The sequence below is a fragment of the Akebia trifoliata genome, chromosome 1 (genome assembly GCF_017979445.1).
Source record: "Akebia trifoliata isolate Shusen 1 chromosome 1, ASM1797944v1, whole genome shotgun sequence".
In the NCBI taxonomy this organism is placed as follows: Eukaryota; Viridiplantae; Streptophyta; class Magnoliopsida; order Ranunculales; family Lardizabalaceae; genus Akebia; species Akebia trifoliata.
The window spans coordinates 35357965-35380533 of NC_141375.1; the positions used below are offsets into that span (position 1 = coordinate 35357965).

The 22569-nt window shown below is 34.6% G+C and overlaps 3 protein-coding genes across 9 annotated transcripts; all 3 read right to left on the bottom strand.

The window, feature by feature from the left end:
• Positions 1 to 1380: 1380 nt before the first annotated feature.
• Positions 1381 to 7149, bottom strand: LOC147412125 (NAC domain-containing protein 75-like). Of its 7 annotated transcripts, XM_086456579.1 has the most exons (7): positions 7001 to 7149; positions 5705 to 6011; positions 5332 to 5509; positions 4437 to 4978; positions 4039 to 4317; positions 3721 to 3816; positions 1381 to 2162 (listed from the first exon to the last, which is right to left on the bottom strand). In XM_086456579.1, exons 2-7 carry the CDS (start codon positions 5840 to 5842, stop codon positions 2076 to 2078), a joined length of 1320 nt encoding a protein of 439 aa, XP_086312705.1. In that variant the 5' UTR covers positions 5843 to 6011; positions 7001 to 7149; the 3' UTR covers positions 1381 to 2075. The 7 variants fall into 7 exon arrangements, with proteins under 7 accessions (XP_086312705.1, XP_086312719.1, XP_086312712.1 ...); XM_086456593.1 differs by lacking the exon at positions 7001 to 7149 and having other exon boundaries at positions 3721 to 3807; positions 5705 to 6877; XM_086456586.1 differs by lacking the exon at positions 7001 to 7149 and having other exon boundaries at positions 3721 to 3810; positions 5705 to 6875.
• A 4029-nt stretch (positions 7150 to 11178) lies between these two features.
• Positions 11179 to 14835, bottom strand: LOC147412126 (pentatricopeptide repeat-containing protein At1g51965, mitochondrial-like). Its single transcript, XM_086456627.1, has 2 exons — positions 13990 to 14835; positions 11179 to 12583 (listed from the first exon to the last, which is right to left on the bottom strand). The coding sequence occupies exons 1-2, from the start codon at positions 14740 to 14742 to the stop codon at positions 11378 to 11380; spliced, it is 1959 nt and encodes a 652-aa protein (XP_086312753.1). The 5' UTR covers positions 14743 to 14835; the 3' UTR covers positions 11179 to 11377.
• A 1792-nt stretch (positions 14836 to 16627) lies between these two features.
• LOC147412127 (mitochondrial-processing peptidase subunit alpha-like) lies at positions 16628 to 21422 on the bottom strand. The gene is made up of 13 exons (XM_086456633.1): positions 21236 to 21422; positions 20409 to 20636; positions 20012 to 20308; positions 19722 to 19889; positions 19427 to 19594; positions 19250 to 19330; positions 19025 to 19091; positions 18799 to 18896; positions 17878 to 17950; positions 17716 to 17786; positions 17491 to 17540; positions 17093 to 17205; positions 16628 to 16995 (listed from the first exon to the last, which is right to left on the bottom strand). Exons 1-13 carry the CDS (start codon positions 21272 to 21274, stop codon positions 16943 to 16945), a joined length of 1506 nt encoding a protein of 501 aa, XP_086312759.1. The 5' UTR covers positions 21275 to 21422; the 3' UTR covers positions 16628 to 16942.
• Between the last annotated feature and the right edge of the window lie 1147 nt (positions 21423 to 22569).

Here is a 22569-nt window from a genome sequence, read left to right on the forward strand (position 1 = left end):
TGTTACACATTGTTTTATCTATCAAAGGAATTTTAATAAATAAAATAATATTTAATTTACATAATTATCCAGGAATTATTTTAAATGCATTAATTAATCTATCTTCAAAGTATATCATTAATTTAAAAAATATTAATTGATTTGGATTTGCATCATCAACCCTCATCTTTATCTCATTATTATAGTAAAGATTGAATATATCTTCAGCATACAAGTGATGCATATTCTCATCAATCTGGACCATCCAATTGATGAGTTTTTAACCTTAGGCCAACTATTATCCTGATTGAATGACCCCATTGGATAAATATATACAAGAATGCATTTACCATATGATTGGGATCATTTAATTGGGCTGATTTCAGATTTAAATCAAAATGAGACCCCACTGATACAAAGAATTAAAAAAGGAGGGGGGGGGGGTGATAATTACGAAAAAGTAATAAACTTTTTTGTGGATTTTATGATTCTGGCTCACTATACATTTTAATTACCAAAACTAGAATGATAACGAATTTGGAGGTTTTTAAAGTGACTATTTTGTAGGTTTAAAAGTGAACTTGCTAATTAAGTCACTTTAAAACCACCAAATTTGTTACTGTTCTAAATTTTTTTATATAACATAAACGTGATCATTCACATTTTGACAATCAAAATGGACAGTTGGCCGGAATCTTAAATATTCAACTCACGAAATGGTAATTCACCTTACAAAAAAAGTGAGTTCGTGTGCTGCCATAGTAATATTGGTGCACTATCAGATATCTCCTCCTATCTATCTTCAAGATGTGAAAAGATGGGGAAAATGTGATACACCAATAAAACTCGTGATAAGGTGACTAAAACAACATACTCAAATGACGTGGCATGTGCACAGAACTATAGATTTTTTTCCTTAAAATAATGGAAAATGCTGGAATAACACAAAGGTGACAAAAATGATGTGGTGGCATGCACATAACCGTAGATGCTTTTTACTCATATCTCATGGAAAAGCATCTACGGTTATGTGCATACACAATGTGAAAAAAGCTCAAATGTGACGGCCATGGACTGTCAAATTTTTTATTGTCAACTTTTTTTTTCGATGGGTCGAAACTGTCAAATTAATGAAGGATGGGAGAAATTCGACAGTTCTAAGTAGTCAAATATGGAAATATCTAGAATTTCGACAGTCCTAGACTGTCAAAATTCAATTTCTAAAATTCGTGGCTCATGGCCTGTCAATTTTTTCTGTCGAATTTTCCAATTGTCACGTAATGACACCACCACATCATTTTGTCACCTTTGTGTCTCTGTTTGTGTCACCCCAGCACGACTCTAAAATAATACAGATTTCATTTTCCCAAGTAAAGAAGAATGTTAATGTCTTTGCCTCGTGATTTGAATAAGATATTTAGGGGAGCATCCAATGGTTCAAATTGATCTTCCGACAATTAAGCTTTAAGCATCAACTTTGTCAATGAAAGTTCAACCATATAACAAGAACAACCAACCAGTTTGCTTCAATTACAAGAACAAGAAAAAGAAAAGAAAACTAGCAAAGTTTGTTTGTGAACAAACCCTTTGGTTTCAGAGTTCGAAAACAAATTAAAATGATTCCAAAAAAAAAAAAAAAGACTCAAAAAAAATATAAAAACAATAAAAGTAAGAATTATAATAAAGATTATACCGTAGTCATGATGTTGATGATTTCATGCATGATTGATCTACTTTGGACCTTTGATTTTCCCTCCTTCTATTGTCAGCATCGGCAGCCTTCTTTCTGTCTTTTCCTTTTCTTTATTTAATCTTTTGTTTTTTCTTTCTTTCTTTCCAACATGGAGGGATTATTATATAGTTAGTCTAATCGAACCATTAGCCCTTATCCAATCCCTTAGAAGAAGAAGAAGAAGAAGAAGAAAAACAAGAAACAAAAGAAACAAAAGAAACCCTAGAATGGTACTTGTCTTCTCTTGGAAAAGAGCTGTGGTTGCAGCAGCGTTTCAAGTACTTGTGATGATGACTATGATGTTGTCTGCTATGGTTTCTTGTTTTCTTTCTTTCTTTCTTTCTCTCTCTTTTCTCTTTTGCTCCTACCCATGATGATCCGGGTTGTCAGAGTCAGGCCAGAAGGAGTACTTTAGCCATTCAGGTTCATGTGAGTTTGGGATGGATGACTCCTGCAAGAAAAGAAAAAAAAGGATTAGGGTTAGGGTTATTTTATCACTATTTACAATAAATGAAAAATCTGTAAATATGTTAATGGAAAGTGCTTTCTACCACTACACTTTACATATTATCATCATCATCAAAATTTGATGATTCAGGGTAATCAAGTGTGAAAGAACATTAAGGGAATGAATTAAACAAAATGGGCGCCCAGTGGAGAAAGTACTTCCCTTAATTTTTTCAAATAATCTACTTTAAAGGCATAAATGGTTTGGTTCTCAGTTAATTTGACATCAAATTGGAACCCACAAATATTTGGACTCATAGTCGTATACTCATATTTGCTCTTTTTTTCTTTTAAATTTTAAGGGAATATTTTTTTCTCCTAACCAATTACTTTTATTATAAGAACAAGAGCACTCATTTAAAAAGTCTTTCATTCACTTTCTTTCTTTTTTATTTCAATAAAGACCAAATGGTTTCAGTTATATTTCATGAATTTTTCTTTTGAAATTGTAACAAGAACAGCACGACACATGAGAAAAGCTTATCAACTCTTTTTTCTTTTTCTTTTTGTTTTCATTCAAAATACCTAGCTGGGTACCTGTTTGCATTAGAAGCTAGGTCTAAAAGGTAAAGCATCCCTCAAGAAAAATGGTTGTTTATTACTTTTGGTTGTTTCTAAAAGAATAATAATGAAGGAAAGTTCTGTTTTTATCTCCTATGTACTTGTATTTAATTTGTTTTCTTTATAATCTTGGGTGGATCCTGATTTTGTTAACATGTTGGGAAAGGTCTAACCCAGCAAAAAAATAAAAAATCAGCAGAAGAGAAAAATAAAATTGTTTAATTAATTTTTAGTCTATGTTGTTTAATTAGAATAGAAAAGAAAAAAAAAAAAACAAACATTCTCATTTATTATATAATCCACATTGTATCGGTGAACAAACAAACACCTAGAGAGAAATACACACTGAATAATCAACCAGGTTTTATTTTCATCATGTTTTCAGATATTCTTCTTTGCACCTCTTAAAAGTAGTATTGTTTTTTCTCATTAGAGAATTTTTCTTTAACAATTTTTTTGTCAAAAAGAAATTTGTATTTCTTCCAAATTTTCAAAGAATTCACAAAACAGCAGAAATTTATTTTAAGGAAATATCCTTTAGGAAGTTTCCATTATATAGTACTTAATTTTTTCAGCTAGATGGGTGATTTATAGCCGTTGAATTTGGAAATAATGTGAATCATCAAATCCATCCACTTGTAAGCCCATGATGAAAAACTACTTAATCTAATAGTGTAGAATCACCAATCAGGATGATTTTCGGTATGTGTACCTATCAAGAGGTGAGCCAAACATATTCATGAATTTTAGGTCCAAAAGAGAATATTTTTTTTCTTGAATAATGAGAGGGAGAGACTTCTAGTTTGTCTTTCAAAATAAATGGAAAAGAATTTCATACCTTTCTTTTTTCCTTGTTTATCTTTCTTGCTTTTATTAACTTTAGTTGGCTAAATGAAACGTAAGACTCATGGATTTCAGTGTCAAAATGCCCATAAACTTACTCCTTTGATGTCAGCTGAAGTGCAACCCATCAACAGTTCCTCCAATCCAGAAGCAGACCTCCCTCCCAATTTATGATGTTGTTGTTGCTGCTGTTGCTATCCAAGTTATGAAATTAGAGAAGAAAAATAACAAAATGGAAAAGAATTAATTCATGTATATAAAAAAAAATAGATAATATTTAAATTATATGAAACTAATCGCATCGAGTTGTCACCATATTTATATGAAACTTACCAATATGACTAGCTTGAGTCGATCCAATTCAAACTATAAACACTATCAAAAACTAAATTTATAAATAGGGTTTTCTTAAATACCTGGAATTTTTCATTTTGGAGTATAATTCTTGACATATGGTAGGAGTCTTCATCAAGAACAATGGAGGTGTGATGGAGGGGAGGAGAGATAATTGTAGAGATGGGATGTGAAGGTCTGCTGACATGAAAGGCTGCTGTTGCAATCTGATGATGGTGATGATGCTGTGTTTGTTGTTCATGGGTCACGTGATGCGTCCTTTGGTGCTCATATTCTTCATGTTCTTGGCACGTGCCAACTGCTGAAGCATCTCTTAACTTTGAAGCTTCTTCCATTCCCACCTGTAACAAACATACCAAAGAAAAAAAAGCTTGTTATATAATCAGTTTCTCTTTCTACTTCAATCAGTCGCTTAACTATTTCTTTCAAATATAACAAAAATCACATGAAATATATGTACCTCATCAAAGCTTTTTCTAAATGGAGAAAAGCTGAAATTATCAGATTTCATTTGTTGAATATCCATGGCACTGTAAGTACTTGAAATTACATCTCTATGGTTACTAACTTCCTTAGAAGAAGAACAACTCCCACTACCACTCTCTCTTCTACTAGTTCTTTCAATGCTTCCTTCACCCGTCGTAGCACTTCGATCTGACCAATTACATTGTCGAGGCTGTGTTTGATAAAATATCTTGGAGACGACGAGTTCTCCTTCTTTTTCTTCTTCTAGCTGACCCAAGTGGTATTGGTGCATGACCCAATTAGTTTTTTCAGGTTTTCGATGCTTGCCAAAGTTGGTATAGAGGACTAGAATTTTCTTGCACCCTTTTTGTTTTCCATTCACCATCACTGGCCTTGTCTTTCCTGTTTTATGCCACCGCGTCTCACTGCCTTGTATATCGCATTCAGTCTGTATTTTTCTTCGCTTTCGAGTTCCCGTTGTGTACGCTTTAGAGGGTCTGTGAAAGAAATGTCTGCTTAGACCATCTCTTGTCACACCTGTGAGAACAAGTGAAGCATTTTCAAAATTAAAGTTTGGTTAACTTAGGTGTAACTAACTGTAACACTCTAGGATTCTTGCAACACATAACAATCTTGAGTATTATAAAACAAACCCAAGAATATTACAAGTTTTAGCTTCATTTGTGAGAGGAGGAGAGAAAGCTTATAACCCCAAAATATTGATAGAAATATCTAAATCAACATTATCTCAAATATTGGTTAAAATATCAAAATCAACATGATAATCTTCTTGAGAGATAATTTTCTGTCTTCTTTTCCTCTTCTTTCATGAAAATAACATTATTCTCCAGTATTTTATGTAGTAGGCGGAAGGGGAAGAAGAGAATGACCTGGAAGTTTTTCAGGATGAGTGTAGCAAATCCCATCTTCTCCTTCAAGTGTTGGGATAAACTCATTTATCAATGGGTGAGACTTTGAATCCTCGGCTTCGACCTTGGCCTCAAGATGCTCTATCAGTTCTTGATCTGTTGGATCAAATTTCACTCCTGCTGGAAGACCTAACCAGTCCTACAAAATCCAATTAAAATTCAACAAAATAACTAAATGCATTTTCTTTTTCATTTTTCTTGAAAAGGTATTCTTCTAATGTTCATAGAAATTGTAACACTCAAACAATTCTAATCACGGTCAATATCAAACATATAAATCATTATCTTGTTCGATTTTTTTGAGCAATCTTATAGTTGAAGCTGAGGATATTACTGTAATTTTTCGTACCGGCTTTCGCTCAAGCTTGTGTCCACAACCAGGGCACTGCTTGGATCCACACATCTGATGCTCTTCAAGCTTTGCGTCGATAAGATCGGAACTACTGAGGGAACCTATTTGATTCTTATTCATAGCTCTATAACATATAGAGAAGATATGCTATTCTTCCTTTCAACTTAACTGAAAATTCTCAACTTTATGTAACAATACACTTCTGTTGTCCTCCTGATCTAATTCTCCAGACCGTTCGCTTTTCAGAAATATGAATCAGTAGCATCTGAATTTTGATTAAAAGGAATACCTACCAACAGAATTATAAGTATGAAAGAGATCTGATGATTCTGATCACTACAGAAAATATAAACAAAAAATAATAATTTGTGGGTATGATAGAATTGACTTTAATTAAACCCTAAATTAAAAGCAATGAAAAAGGAAGAAATAAAATGTTTTGTATCTGATCTTGAGAGGTGAATCGATCAAAAACAGCTAGAAAACTATGAAAGATTCATTGAGAGAAAGAACACCCCACATATTGAAAATTAAATTATTAGAACCAACAACCTAACTCAGTCTAGAAATAGAAATTTAACAAAAACCTATATGAGGAAAGATTCAAAACAGAAAAACAGCATCAGTGCTTCCTAAGGCAATAAGGAAGGAACAAGTGAGAAGAAGAGCACAGAAGAAGTGATGATAGTATGAAAGAGAACAAAAGAAGAAACTATCACTGAGGGATAGAGCTATAAACCCACTTTAACCATGAGAAACACCAGAATTCCTTCTACTTTAACTGAAGCCAATGAGAAAAAGGAAAAGGTGTTGAAAGAGAGAGAGAGAGAGAGAGATTAGAGAAAACCAAATTTGTTTTTAAAAGTTATATAAAGCCTCAAAACACCTTTGTTTTAACCTTGACTACTAAAGGAAAAGCAAGAAACGGCCTTCACAGCTGTTACAGAGGCAAAACACATTCAAAAGCACACACAACCCCAACCCATCTGTATATTTGAAAATTTGAAAAATAAATTAATTGAAAAACAGTTCATTAAGGATTGATATAACTACATATAAAGATATAAAAGTTTATTTTGTTTTAAGTTCAAAAAAGAAACTAACAGTTCAAACTTCAAATACTTGAAGAACAAATTATATTTGGAAATTTTATGTTCTAAGTAAAGAAATTTTTTTTTTCCATTTAATAAGAAAAGGAGATATTCAACTTTGTTATGAGAGAGAGAGAGAGAGAGATCTAAAAATGAAAACATAGAAGAAAAGAAGATAGGAACTCACATGGGTTTTGAACCGGAGTGCTGAAATCATGATTCTTTTGCCATGAGAGTTGCAGAGAGAGAGAGAGAGAGAGGTGTGAATTCTGAAGTTGCTTGATATGCAAGGCAAATGAGCAGTATACTTGATGGACCACCACCACCCCTTCTAATTTAAACATATAATATATAAAATCACCAAACTTCAACAAGAAGCACCACATAGAAATTAGAATACCAAGCCAAAAAACATAATAGAAAGGAAGGAAAAAAAAATTCTGCTTATTAATTATTCATTTTTATAAATAATATTTATCTCTCGTATTTTGGGCTTTTATAGTTTTGTATACTAATGTATATATATGAGATATTCTAAGGATAGACCCACATTTCATGGGCCTTACTTTGTAGGTCATCTCATCTTCTGTACCCTATGATGAGTGGTCCTGATTATTATTTTTACATAACTGATTGTTAGAGTCATCCAATATGATCAATTTTGGGGTAAAAGTTATACCATGAAAACACTACGATAGGCCCACTAACATCATGTCCTACCCAAGAATTAGTTTTTTAATTTTTTTAAGTTTTCTAATTTTTTTTTTTTTTTTTTTTAATTTATAAAGTTCAGCCTGATTCACTAATTATTACCAAAGAATATATAGATTTTTTTAAAGTTATTTTTAACCTGATAGTGATTGGTGGGATCCAACCCTAGTTTTCATAGGTCCCATTCTATGTGAAGTCCAAAAATATCATCAGCTCATAAGGTGTGAAAATGTGAACTATGAAGACTAAATTAGTATAAAAATGAAAATAATTTTTAGGTCCAACTGCAATAGGTGTGGGATGCAAAATCAACAATATTTTAAGGATAATCTTGACTTGCCCTTCCAAGTTTTAGTAAATATTTTTATGTACCTGCATTTTTAAACTATATCTGTACACATTTCCTTTGATCTTTTATGGAGACCAACTAAAATGTCCTAAATACCCTCATTTTGAACTTCTTACCAAAGTCTCCCGATTTTTCTCCAAAATACCCTTCATCTCCAATCTTAGGTATTAAGAGTGATTTTTTGCACACAAAATTTCTCGTCATAGCACTCGTAGGCTCTGTAGCATGTGCCACGTCAAGCACAACGAGGGTAATTTTATAAATTTGGGATGCCTTCAAACGCAAGGTCATGTGATTGGTGGATCCCGGACTCTATGAGGAGCACTCTGAGCAAAAGTGCTTATAGTTCTCCACACAATTTGATTAATTACTCAATATGTTTTAATTCCATGAAAGAAAAAAATTAATAGTTTTCATTCTAGATCACTTGATACATTGTTAAATAAAGCAAACATCGAAGATGATGAATTTTTGGAAAAAAATCAAGAGCTTTGTGGGGGAAAATAGAGTTGTCAAATAAATCAAAGCTTCAACTAATGATTGAGGAGGTTGGAGTAGATGTTTTATTTATTTATTATTACATAAAATCAAGGATTTCGAAAGATATTGAAGATAAAGGTATTTTGGTCATTTCATAAGTCACCTCATAAAAAGGGTATCTCAAGTATTCACGAAAACGCCCCTGTCTGTACTTTGTAGCAATTGGATACACATTATTTATTTATTTTTAAGAAAAAGATAGCCGTGAATTTAATAAAGCATAAAGCAAAAGGAGAATAAAAATAAAGAAAATTCAAATAAAAACCCGAAAATTAAAAATAAAAGGAGAAATTTGGAAGGGGGAATAATGGGTTGTGAGGCCCACTTGATTAGCTTTCAAGTTTCAAGAGTTAGGGGAGGGAAGAGTGTTACAAAGGTTTCTGATTTGGAGAGTTGGGTACGACTCTCTCTCTCTCTCTCTGGTACGCGGTAAACGTTAGCTGATCTAATTTTAGCTAATCTTACGAACTCAAGTTAGCAGCCATGCGAGTTGACTCGATATCCGATCCGTTCATATTTACCACTCTGGCTACGATGATATCGTATGGATATGGGACTATAAGATCAGAGACTTTAAATCAACGGTGTTAGAATTCACGAGGCTGTTTAATCCGGTGCATCCAAATGTAGACTTCCCAAAACTCACTCTCAGACTTTTTACACAAACGATGTAGTACTACTAAATGTAAGTTAATATAATACCCCTTGAAATGGCAAGCCGCCTGAGTCAGATAATGTTACCAAGTTGGTCAACAGTCAAAATATGAGCCAATATTCCTGTGGGTTATCTTTCCATCCCAACCGTTGGTTGGACAGTGTGACCTTTCCTTATTTTAATTTTTTTAAAATTTTTTTAAATATAATAAATTTCCAATTTATGCAATATTTATATATTTTTTCTTAAGAGCATCTTTGGCAAAAGGGTAGAGAAAGATGGCTTACCTACGTGCCAGTAAGGTTATGAGAAAGAATAATATTTACAAAAACAGTAAAATATTATTTTTGATTAACAACTACTTTTTTTTTTTTAAACAATATTTTCTTTCCGAAAAATGTCAAAGTGACTTGAAATAACACTAAAAGTAGTACTTACAAGTAGGGTTACAACCTGGCCGGGTTGGAGGGTATAGTCAAACTCAACCCAAGTAATAGAACCCTCAACCTGGACTCCATTGGTTGAGCTTGGGGTTAGCCCGAGTTGGGTAATTTTGGACGATTTGATCAAGTTGGGCTAGATGAATAATCCTAATTTCAACACCAAATTACTAATCTTATTAAAAACATACATACCAATAAATAAATAAATAATATTTTACCATGAAATACAACACAAACAAAATCACTTAGAATCTTCAAATTATCATTGAAAGAATATTTAGACAAATCACACTAAACTAAAGCCCACATTAATAATATATAATTGTCAATAACCCATGATAATGAGATGAAATTAAAAAACATTTATATATTCATGTATAGTATCGGGTTAGGGTTGAGTTGGGTTGACCGAACCCTCAACCTAAGCTCAATCCATATTGAGGTTGGGTTGATATATACTAACCCATGCTCAACTCATCTTTTACATAACTTGGCCCATGCTCGCCTATCAATCAGGTTGACTTCAAGCCAATCCGCCCAAGTTGCAACCCTACTTAAGAGTTTACTCGAGTATGCATAAAACCATTAGTTACTTCTTGAGATGCTAGTGTTAGACATTCAAGGAAAATCAATTGTGCGTGTAATAACGAATCACTCTTGTTTTAAGAAAGAGTCATGATTTTCTGATGCCCCCTCTAACACAAGCCCTCTGATGTGGCATAGGTTAGAAAAAATAGACTTTTCCCTCGGGATTTACAACTGTACATCCCCATAAATATGTGCAATTGTGTAACCGGAGGAAAAAGGATCTATGGTTCTAGCACATGCCATGTCAGGGGCGTGTGTCATAAGAGAGGGAGGGAGGGAGGCATCAGAAAACCATTATTCTTTATGAAAACATGCAAATTACCTTATGCTATTACTTCTTCCTCACACAACTGACGCTCCCAAGGTGATTTCTCGGTCAAGGAACATCATCCAATGTCATATTAACAGTCATTGATTATTTTTGTATTACTTTTTTTTATATTATTTATAACTAGTCAATGCTATTTTGGAAAATAAGTTTCTTACCCAAATGGAATTTTACCATTTTTTAACAAAATTTGAAAACCTGATCCATATTTTTCGCAAAATTCTCATTTCTTTTAACTATCAGTCAAATGGCATTTAGTGTGTTTCTCCTCAAACATTTCCTTCTATTTGGAAAGCGGATTTTTAAAACAGCATTGTTGGGTTCCCAACTCCATAGGAAGCACTTCGCATGTCTATTACCAATGTTCAGTTGATTCTCAATATTGCTCCTGAGCATGAGACGCTATCTCCGAATGCATCCAAACACTTCAAAGGCATTTCTATTCCTCCCAAATTTTATAAGGGCTTTGGGTTAAGGTCTTGAAAACAAAATTGAATGTTCTGCATGGTTTGCCCAGAATCTTACAATGATGTAATAAGTTTGGCTGACCAAATATCTTCTAGGATCAAACTTCCCGGCCCAACTCTTGACCACCCACTCAAGCTCACCAACCAAACAAGCATGGCCCAAGTCCGACTTCTTAGTAACACCAGCCACTAGCCCTACCCAACAAAACAAGGGGCACAATCTTACTTGACTCAGGCCATACTCAAGCTCGAAACATTCTCTGATTCATGAAACATGGAGATATAAGAATAAGAATGACGTATTGATATATTCCACAATGCTGGATGTGAACATAACTAAGTTGCTCTCCCTTCCCCTCCAAGACACTCAAGGAGCATCTAATGATCCTTTTGTAATCCACTTGTCAGCATAGATCAATTTACATGCAAGCATATCTTGAGAAGAATCGGTTCTTCTACATTTCATTATGTGACCCGTCTTCATCATCTTAAAGGGCTAACAACCCAACCTGTAATGGGACTCTGTCTTCGTACTCGTATTGTCCGATGGGATCCACTCTGTAAACGCTCAAGGACAGCATATGTAATAGAATCGGGAGATAATCCTTGTTGCTTCATCTTTGCATACAGCTCTAAAGCTTCAGATGTTTTTCCACACTTCTCAAGGCAGTCAAGTAAAATATTGTAAGTCACAATGTTAGGAAAACAACCCTTGGCAAGCATCTCATCAAACAAACTACAAGCCATCTCTACCTTATTCGTCTTGCCAAAACACTCAATAAGTGTGCTATATGTTATGACATCAGGACTCAACCCCATCTCTTGCATCTCCTTGAACCGCATGTGAGCTTCATCAAGATCGCCGTGCTTACCAAGACAATTAATTAAAGAATTATAGGTAATAACATCAGGTTTACAATTGTTATTATCCATTTCTTCAAATAGTTTGACAACCTCATAAACTCTGCCAGTTCTACCAAAGCTGGAGATAAGAATATTGTATGTGAATATGTCTGGAGAAGGGCCATCTCGCTTCATCTGTTCATAAAGATCATGAACATGGGATATCTGTTTTAACTTGCCAAGAGCAGAGAGTACCATGTTATGCATGATAGTATCAGTTCCTATTCCTTTTTCATTAATCTTACTCAACAGGTCCAGGGCCTCAGCTGCTTTGCCTGCACTGCATAAACTCTCCAACATGGACATGTAAGCATCCCTATCTCCTCTGTCATGGAAGTTCCACATATTACAAAATAGCCTATGGGCCTCACTTGCATGACCCAATTTACTCAGTGACTTCACTAGATATGCATAAATTGACTTATTCATGTATTTCTTCGATACTTCTATAACCTCATCTAATTTGCCAAGCTGGCCTTTCGCAGCCAAAACATCCAAAATCACGCTGTATGTAAATTCATTTGGTCGGCAGTCACTCTCAACCATTTTAGAGAAGAGAAAGATCATTTTGTCCACCATCCAGTTCCTAGCAAGTGCCTCGATCATAGTGTTGTAGGCAATCATGTTAGGGGCACAACCCTTGGTTATCATCTCTTCAAAGAGAGCCAAAGATTCATCCGGTTTCTTAATCTTTCCGGTCATTCTGATCATAATTGTGTATGTATATTCATCAGGCTCACAATGCTTCCGCTTCATGTCTGCAAAAACCTTGTAAGCTTGCTCAACCTGTCGAATTGCTTCAAATCAGTTGATATGTAAAAATAATTATAAAAATTACATGAAGACCCAGTAATCAAAGGCTATCAACTAAGGAAAACTAGTAACTTGGTTTTACCAATCCACAAGCTTCAACAACAAATCATAGTGTAACCAAATATCTTCACTCAAAACCATATTATTTGGCGTCAAAGAGCCTTGTGTCTTGTTCAAAAGTAAAGAAAGCTTATTTAATTAGCTTGCCAAATAGACCAAGTATGCAATGTCGAAATGATTTGAGCAAGTGTCAGCAAACTACTGACAAGGTAAAAGTTTACAGCAGTCATATGTTTGGTGTTGTTTTCAAGTTTTAATTTTCCTATTTAATTCTAGTTTCTAGAGGCTTGAATCCTTTTCATGGTTTTCATTTTTCCAATTACCTCAATTTAATTGATTGGATGATATATTTGAAAGATTATCTTGTAAAAAATTTAAAGAAAGTCAAATTTCTAGTAGTTCTAAGAGAGTTTTTATTTTATCTCTATTTTCTGTTTATAAAATTAAAAACACAACACACGAAATCCTATGGTATTCAATCCACCTCAGATCCTCAATCATACAAAATCCAAATCCCCTTCCAAAAAGACCCATGAAAAGGGTCACCCAAAAACCCCCTTAATCCCTTCATTATAGCCCATCAAATTGGTCATCTTCCATTCACACCCTAGTAACTAGTGTCCTATCAAACCCTATTTAATACCCCATTATCTCCTATACAACCCTGGTAGTGCATCTTAAACCTACCTATAAATAACTTCTGCACCACCCTTGATCCTCTATAACGATCAGAAACCGATTATCCTAATCCACTCCCCAATACCCTTTTCATCGTCACTCTTATTCTATGGATCACCAAAAAACTCCCCTTAGATTAGGCGATCTGTGTTTAAAAAGACCTTTTCCCACAAGACTTGACCCTAAAGGCACAAACCCAGGAAGGCGTGGATGCCTCTAACTTTTAAAACACCTCGTTTTAACTGCATTCTTCAGGTTTTGAAAACATGCCCGTTTCCAGAAATCCCTACTTTTATACAATATATTGGTTTTGAATGCAATTGATTAAGACTCGGCAACTTGGCTTCCACCGAAAATCCTACTAGCTTCAGTGGACATATTGATTCCCAAAACATCATAACTTGTAGAGACATCCATGTCAACCACAAAACGCTGAAGTACTCCACTAGGACTGAGAACCCATTATGAACAGAAAATATAACAATAATCCACAACTAATTCTTAAAAAAATAAAAATAAAAATGCAGATTATTGAATCTAAATTCGATGACTTACACAGGAGAAATACCCAATTTGATATAAATATGCCTAAAAGAAAAGGAAAAACATTTAGAAAGCAAAATTAACAAGAAAAATCCAACCTTTTGGTCTTTGGCAAGCGCATCCAACAACATATTATACGAGAAAATGTCCAATTTATAACCACGCCTCCTCATCTCCACATAAACCCCGAACGCCCTTGGCAACTCATTCGACCTCAAAAACGCCTGAAGAAGACACTTATATGTATAACAATTGTACCTCAAATCCCACTTTTTCACCAATTCCAAACATCTCTCCAACTCCCCAACCCCCTCACCATCACTACCGAAAATCCCAATCAAGATATTAACGGTAGAGATGCTACCCTTCACTCCAGATCGCTCCATCTCATCCACAATCCGACGGACCAATTCAAGCGAATCGGGCGTCGAAGATTTCGATAAAATGGTGATAATTCGATTATAAGTGAAGCAATCATGGCGGAAACCAGGGACAGAGGAGGCGCAGAATTGGAAGAATTCGAGTGCTTGTCGTGGGGTTCGGATGGATTTGAGAATTTCGCTAGCTTCAGAAGTGGTTAGAGTTAGGGTTAGTGTTTGGAGAAAATCTGAGAGTTCGATAAAAGGGTCAGTTGAGGTGAGAGAAGATTGAAGGATTTTGGTGATTTTGCAGATTAGGTCTCGACGAGGTAGAGCGTAGCCTTTGATATCTCTAAGGATGTTTGGGGTCTCGACTTCAACAGCGATGACTCGGTCATTTCTGGACTCGCCCACGACTCGACCACTGTATTTGGTGGAGAGTCGGCGTTTGGAGATGTTGAAGAGTTGCAGGAGTTGATGACGATGCCGCATTTCGTTGGTTTGGACTTGGAGGGAGCGGGACAGAGTTCCTCCTCATACTTTCGAACTTAGAAGTTAGATTTAGACCACCTATGGGAATGACCCAATTAACCTTCACGTTCAGGAATTTAATTTAAATTGAATTTTATATTTAAAAAAAATGTCAATAATAAAGAAAATCTTACTATCTTAAGAATTTGTTAGGGATCGTCATTAAATTTTAATAGAAAATCTTCATGCATAAAAATCACATAAAAAAATGATTGAAGGTTCTTACTAGAGATTTTGATTGATTATTCCATCAAATACGCACACAACATGTTATTGAATATTTTTTATAGGTATGTTTTTGAATAAACTTAATTACGTGAATATCATCATGATAGATTTTTTAAAATATATGTGGATTCTAATCGGTGTAAATGACATGGTATAGTTTAATGTTCATGTTGAATGTATTTTTGAATGATGAAAAGTATAATATTAGGGGTGTATGATTTGACTGAAAGCATTTTCTACAGATTAATTTGAAGAAAAAGATCAGGAGAAAAGGAATTTCGCTTGTAATAAGTTTAAGAGTTTCCAATCTTGATGGGAGAATCAATTTACTTGGACTTGGGTGGGAGTAGTATTTTCAAGTCAAGAAAAGAAATTCACTTTTTTGAAAAGATTTCTTAAACAATATGCATTATCTATATTTGCAAATGATTTACAAAGCATGACATGCTTATACTTTATGGCTACTAAGAAATCTCGTGTAAAATTATTTTTTATGGTAGGTTTTTTTTTTTTTTCAATGCAAACTTTTCCAGTGATTTCTTATTAAAATAAAAATGATTTTCTTTTTTTCAAATTTATTCGAAGACTCATCTTCATCCACTTGTAAAAAAAAATTCTTGATTTTTCTATATGGATTAGAAGTTTCAGAATGGACTGATTTTCTCACGAAAGAAATTATCCTCACAAAAAATCAACTCATTCTAAAACTTCTAACCCGCTCAATTACCAATAAACAATTAATCAGAAAAATTAACGATCAATAATTCTTCAACTTGTAAATCACTTTTAATGGGGTTAGAAATTTCAAAATGAACTGAATTTTTGTAAGTACGATCCCTACAAATGCTTTTCAAGGAAGTATATATATCAAGAAATTCTTGTAAGAGGTGGACGTTGCATTTTCGTAAAAGTGAATGGATGATTATAAGTAGAAGTTGGGGTGCCAATAGAAAATCTCTTTTTTTTTATTTATTTTTGGCTTGATGACTATTTTTTGATTTTAGGATTTTAAAAGCCTAATCATAATTGCAAACTACTGAAATTGTTTGATCTGTACTATAATATTTTGTAACGTGAGATTATAATTTGAGCCAAACCTTTTGTAACTTTTGAAGTGTTTTCATCTTTATTTGGGGTGTGATGAATAATTTAAAACATTAGAGTTTAACAAGTAAAAGCTGGGGTGCCAATATGAGCTCTCTAAGGTTTCTGTAGTAAATAAAATACAAATATTTAAAAATTATATAATTTCTAAAATAAAGATTGCTAACCCGTTTAAAATCCTGAAATTAGTTGTGAAGAGCGTTAAATCAATGAGCCACAAGCAAGCATTCGGACTCAAGACACGCATTTGAACCGATGGGATGATTTGGTTCACAAAAGCTTGGCTAGAGATCAAACATGTTATAGGCACCTGTGATCTCATAAGGTGACATTGCAGCTATAGATTCCATCAAATGTAGAGAGAGTAATGTGACAACAAATGGAGACTCACTTCAACCGTACAACTGTAATGTAACTCAGAATTTTATTTCCCCCATTTTGGAAAGACCAATTGGAGACCCCATAAGAATAAACCATTGTAATCAGGTTTAACCACTAAAGAAAACTACTCGTGTAACTCACAAAATCAAAAGTAAATATGCAAAATTCCCCATCAGGAAAATTATGAATCACATCAATGAACATAAAGATTAATACCCACGCTTAGGCTAGTCGAACCCACAGCCAGGCCGACTTCTTCAAACAATTTTGAACGAGTCTCAGTGTTTCATGCCTGCACATCATTTTCTCTTTTTATTTTCAAGATTTACTGATCATAAAATTTAAAAAAAAAAAAAAAAACGGGTGACATTTGAAATATGATTATCTTCCGAATTTGCAGAAAACAGATATTCCAGGTATCAGCCCAGTCAGCTACATGACCAACACCTCATTTCACATGGAACTTGCTGCTTACAGAATCGTAACTGGGAACATGTACAACTGCCATGACATAAAAAACGTAATTGAGAATTGGAATCCTCTTGCATGCTGAATAGAATCAAAATAAGTACAGGATTTTTTTAAAAAGGAAAATTACCGTCTCCCCATGATGCCATAGTGAGAGGAGAGGAAACAATCTTCTGGGTAAGGGATGCAATATCCTTCAAAGAAACTTCATCTACCTCCTTCAGGAAATGCTCCACAGGCTTCCTGCAAAAGAAAATGAACTTTTTTTAAAAAGTATTGAAGTAACCTGATTTTTGGAAGAAACCAAAAAAGCTTACATAACATTTCATTTTTGGGTCCAACCGGCTTGACCAGCTGGTCCGACCATTTTCGACCCACCCAGTCAGTCATACAGGTCAACAACCAGTCCAGGTTGTAAAACATTGCAAGAAACAACAAAACTAAGGAAAACGGAGTAAGCAATGTGCATGGAATGCATAAGAAAAATCTAATCCCTTTAAAAAGAGTGGGTCATTATGCAGGACAGACCTCTCTCCATACGTCAAAATCTGGCGTCCTATATCTTCTGATGCAACCATCTGCAGAACAACCCATTAATGATCACATAAAAAACAATAAAATAAAACAATGCTTGATAAGACTTATCAAAAATAAAAATAAATGCTTGATAAGGATCAGGGTGCACAACCCAGACCAAGAACGTGAAACTCCCACACCGATCACGAAATCAAATAAAATAAAATAAATTCATACTCTTGATTCCAAGTTCATCAGAACTGCTGACTTTGTTGATTCCTTCGCACGATCGAGCTCAGCCTGTTTTACTGCCAGAGAAAGAACAAATAATTTCTCAAGAAACAGTTGCAATGAATGATGCATCTATATCAACCAAGAGAGAAAGGTGCAGAATAAAACCTTTCCCAAGGGTCGCAACTTCAAGAAGTTCTTGTGCTGCTAAATCAACAGCTTTTGATACAAACTCCGAGCCCTAATACAGAAAAGATGATAAGTTTCAGCTGAATGTAGGTATAATAAACAGCAATCATCCGAAATGATGCACACAAATCAGGTATTGAGTCCGACAACAACATGAAGTGTCAAACACATTGGCCCCACAAAACTCAGCACACCAAAAAGTCTATATAGCTAAGTCCATATGTTAAGCGGCATTTTAAAACTATTTTAGTTTATTTTAAGTTTATAATATACAAAAAAAGTATTATTGCAGTAAAAAATAATTTTATCAAAAGGGAAAAGATCCCAAGGGTACAAGAGAATAGGACTGGTAAGAGAGAGCTTCACAAAGACCCATGAAGAATGAAAACAAGCCAGAAAGATCTCCTTCTAACTATTTCCTCCAAACATGTAGTCATCAACCATAATACGCATGAAATTTGCCCAATCTGAAAGACCATTCATACAAATTAGCACTTCAACCTTTTCCAAGTTATTTACCTGGTTATTAAATAACTGATTTTCCATTCCATATAGAACATGATACATCATCAAATCCTTAATCCAAGTATATGGGATTGGCAACATAACACATTTCAACATCATTTAATGAAGCAGAAGAAAGTTCTAACCAAAGCAACACTGATATATCAAGAGAAACTACCCCACTAAATAAGAAAAAAAAGATTGTCAACAAGAACCAAAAGTGAAAAATATCGTTAATCCAAGAAATTCCAAACGGAATGAAGTTGCAGCTAAATGTGGGAGTCTTCTATTGTTGTTTGGCAGCATGAAACTCAATTCAAAAGCAAAATAGAGAAATTTTCAACAAACTGTCAGTCAAATTTAATAAAATTTTGAAAGACAAAATAGGTAGCTCACAGTGGTTGCATGAATCCCAAAGATGCCAGTATCATTATATACGCTGTTGAATGCAGAAAATGATTGAATTTGTTGATACTCATTCAGGATGCGAACATCTGTTCACATAAGCACCAAAGATAATATTAAAATGTCTGCAATAAAGAGTGAAATCAAAATCTAGCAAACAAATTTGGCATCATGTATTTGTGGTAGTAAACCTATGCCTTCACAACGTAAAACTTACATAGCCGTGAGTACATCCCTTTACCAGGACCTCCAGCCGAGAAAGACCCACCTCCACCCATGAGCATCTATAGTAAGATGGCTAGAAAATTATTCTCTCTCATATAAACAATAACATAAAACAAAAACGAAAGGAGAGAAAAATAGAGAAGAAAAAAAAAAAACAAGAAAACTCAATACTAAACACACTGAAGAACTTTAGAAAGCAAGGATCAGAATGGAGGACCTGAAGTACAGTCAATGTCATGGCCTCCTTCTCCTTGTGCCAGCCACCGGGAACTTCAAAAGCAAGGGCAACATGTGTACTCTAGCCTCACAAGGGAGAAAAGAGAACTTATCAATATATATACTAAACCAATTAATGACAAAAGAAAAAATCATAAGCAATGCTCATAATACACACCGGTGAATCAGCTTGACAACGAAAATCACCTCCAACATATTGAGATTTTGGCTCCACTAGCCGAGGCACCCCAGGAAGATCAGACAGAAGCGGCTCCGCAATAGATAACAAATCCTCATGTTCAACCCCAGATGCCGCAAGTACCATACGAGGAGCGGTATAGTTTTCCTGAAATTCTCAAAGAAAAGAGTCTGAATATACCCAAAAAAAACCCAAGAAAAGAAAACGAAATAAGAAAGTAATAACCAAATGAAGAGATTAAAAAGATATGAAAAAGAAAAATTCATGCTCTTACAGCAACAAATTCCTCCAAGATCGTACTATTCAATCTGTTTAATGCAGATTCTGGGGCCAAAAGAGGATTAGCCAATGCACCAGAATAGCCAGCAGAGTGAATTGCCTCCAAAAGCAATCCCTGAGGGTTGTTACTAATTTCCGCAATCTCTGCTTTCACCTTCTGAAGCTGCATAATAATGTAATATGATTTTTGAATAAACCAAACATTATACGAAACATCAAAAAACTAGAATTCTCAATAAAACATTGGCAGAACAGAACATATTCAACAAGATGATGGAAGAATACCTGTTCATTGACTTCCCAATCCAGGAACACAGGGTTCCTCACAGAGTCAATGAGCAGCTCTAACATTTCAGGCACGTAAGTCTTCAAAGCATCATAAGTGTATCCCATCTGCTCCCGAGAGGCCGAAGCTGTCACATTGCCTCCAATTGCTTCCACCTCCCGTACAACGCGTAGGTGACTCCGGTTTGCTGTGCTCTTGAAGGCCATCCGTTCTAGGAGATGAGTTGTCCCATATGAGTTGGGTGTCTCATAAACGGAACCACAGTCGACATATAACCCAATGGAGGCAGCGGGGTTCTGCTCAACCATCACACAAATAAGCAATTACCCGACATTAAAAATGGTTCTCATTCCTCAAAAAGTGTATAAATTACATATGTGGAAATATCGTAGATACCGTTGATGTTTCCGAGGCAATCTTGACACCATTGGGCAAAGTTGTTATCTTGGTCTTGCTTGGTTCAACGTAATCCGGTAATGGAGGTGGGAGGGTAACGCCTGGAAGCGGGAAATGTAAAGGAGGGAGAGAACTAGAGCGTTCCCCTGTAAGCCAACTGAAGAAACCCCCCGATGACGGCCTCTTGACCACAGCACTTGAACTTGCAAACCCATAGGTGCCATGACCCTACTCACAAACATTTTCAGTTTGGAAAATAACAAAATTGTGTCTCCTATAAGACTTACAACATAGAATGATCAATAAATCAATTTATTGCTATTTAAGGGGAAAATTATAACTGGTGTAGAGCATCCCATTATTCAAAAGCTCTCTTATTTTCTGGGTTCTGTTGTAAAAATGCAATTACGTGTGAATCAGCTCGGAAATGAGATAAAAACAGTTCTTCAGAGATCACAAATAAATCGACGAACTAAGTCTAACACACATATCAAAACAAATAGATATCGTGTAACTGAGTTCTCGTTCTCGCTTACAGGATTTCTTCATCAAATCCAACAGAAATAACACGGACAAACCAACATCCAACCAAACATCAGTGATCAGATCCAACCAAAGCGCAGAAAATTATAGACATTTAGACAGAAATCAAAATCTAACTTGGATAATTTCCAAACCAAAAAAAAAATTGAATTAATCTATCAATCAATGAGATGCAAATCACATAAAATGAATAAAGCCATAGTTGTGTTGATGAGGATTATTGTTATTGTGAGATCCAATAGAGGATAAAATGTTCAAATTAGGGTTTGTAGAGTGATCCTGACCTTGAGAGACCTAATTCGTGAAGCTGCAATTCTGTACATGATCGCTTGCGAAGAAACCCTAGAAAATCTGTTATGGTACTCTGTTTCTGAGCCAAGGTTGTGAGACGAATGGAGAGCTGTAGAAGAGACTCGAGGGCACAATCGCACGATTGGTTCTAATTCAGCGCTCCACTCGCACGTGTTAATGGGTTGGCTGCTTGATTTACATATTTTGTAACCTCGAGCTCCCAATCAGAGCCACTAATCAATGGGCCCATGCAGATCTAGTAGACTCGTGGAAGAAAGAGAGCTGCTATTGGCACCCTCAAGATCTACTTACTAAACCTCAATTTTTTAAATTATTTATCACACCCCAATTAAAGATTATAACACACTATTCAAACATTACAATGATTTGGCTAGAAGTTATCATCTCCACAATACAAAATAGGATAATGCTAAATTAATATTAAAATATACATTTTGATGCGGTGGTGTACACATAATCACACATAGCCATAAATACTTTTCATCAAGATACGAGTGAAAAGCATCTATGATTATGTGTACACCACCACATCAAAATGTCAGAATCGATGTACATTTCAATGTTACTCCAGCTCGACTCTACAAAATATTATAGGATAATGCTGAAGTAACATTGAAATGTTCATCGATTCAGACATTTTGATGCGGTGTGGTGCACACATAACCATAAATTTTTCAGAGTGATACGAGTGAAAAGCATCTATGGTTATGTGTGCACCACCACATTAGAATGTCCAAATTGATGAACATTTCAATGTTACTCCATCAAGACTCAATATTATAACACTCATTCAAACCATTTTAGTAGTTGTTTACAATTAGCTTTAGGCTCATATAAAATCTTAAAACTTAAAAATAATTTTTTTTTTTTTTTTTTTTAAGATGAGAGAGCTTCTAACGGCACTCCGACTTCTACTTATTTTCAATCATTTCTTTAATAATTATTTAATTGGGGTGTAATAATTAAAAGTTAAAGTGCTAATAGTAGTTCTCAAAAAAAGAAGACAACCGGAATAATAGGGATTGTTTTAGGCAATGTATCAAAGACATTAGTAATGTAGAATGTTTTATACAAGGAAAATTACTTAAATAGAGCCTTTGTGAGGGGTTTCTTTCTAAATAGTCCCAAACTTTTAGGAATTGCTTGATTTTTTGTCGTTAATGACCAGATAAATGACATGTAATTTGGAAAATAGTTGAATAGACTATTTTACATTCCAAAAGTCAAAAAAATATCAAAAGACATATACTTGATCCTTTTTGTCACATGTTACACGTTAAGAAGATTTATATTTCAAATAATTTAT

Excerpts from the sequence above, each read along its gene's own strand:
- LOC147412125 (XM_086456579.1), bottom strand. The coding sequence starts at position 5,842 with ATGAATAAGAATCAAATAGGTTCCCTCAGTAGTTCCGATCTTATCGAC. Across the intron at positions 4,318-4,436 it reads TTAGAAAAAGCTTTGATGAG|GTGGGAATGGAAGAAGCTTC; the intron begins GTACATATATTT and ends TGTTTGTTACAG. Across the intron at positions 2,163-3,720 it reads CTTCAGCTGACATCAAAGGA|GAGTCATCCATCCCAAACTC; the intron begins GTAAGTTTATGG and ends CTTTTCTTGCAG.
- LOC147412126 (XM_086456627.1), bottom strand. The coding sequence starts at position 14,742 with ATGCGGCATCGTCATCAACTCCTGCAACTCTTCAACATCTCCAAACGC. Across the intron at positions 12,584-13,989 it reads CGCTTGCCAAAGACCAAAAG|GTTGAGCAAGCTTACAAGGT; the intron begins GTTGGATTTTTC and ends GCAATTCGACAG.
- LOC147412127 (XM_086456633.1), bottom strand. The coding sequence starts at position 21,274 with ATGTACAGAATTGCAGCTTCACGAATTAGGTCTCTCAAG. Across the intron at positions 20,637-21,235 it reads CACGAATTAGGTCTCTCAAG|GGTCATGGCACCTATGGGTT; the intron begins GTCAGGATCACT and ends GTTTGTGAGTAG. Across the intron at positions 19,595-19,721 it reads TCTTGGAGGAATTTGTTGCT|GAAAACTATACCGCTCCTCG; the intron begins GTAAGAGCATGA and ends TGAGAATTTCAG.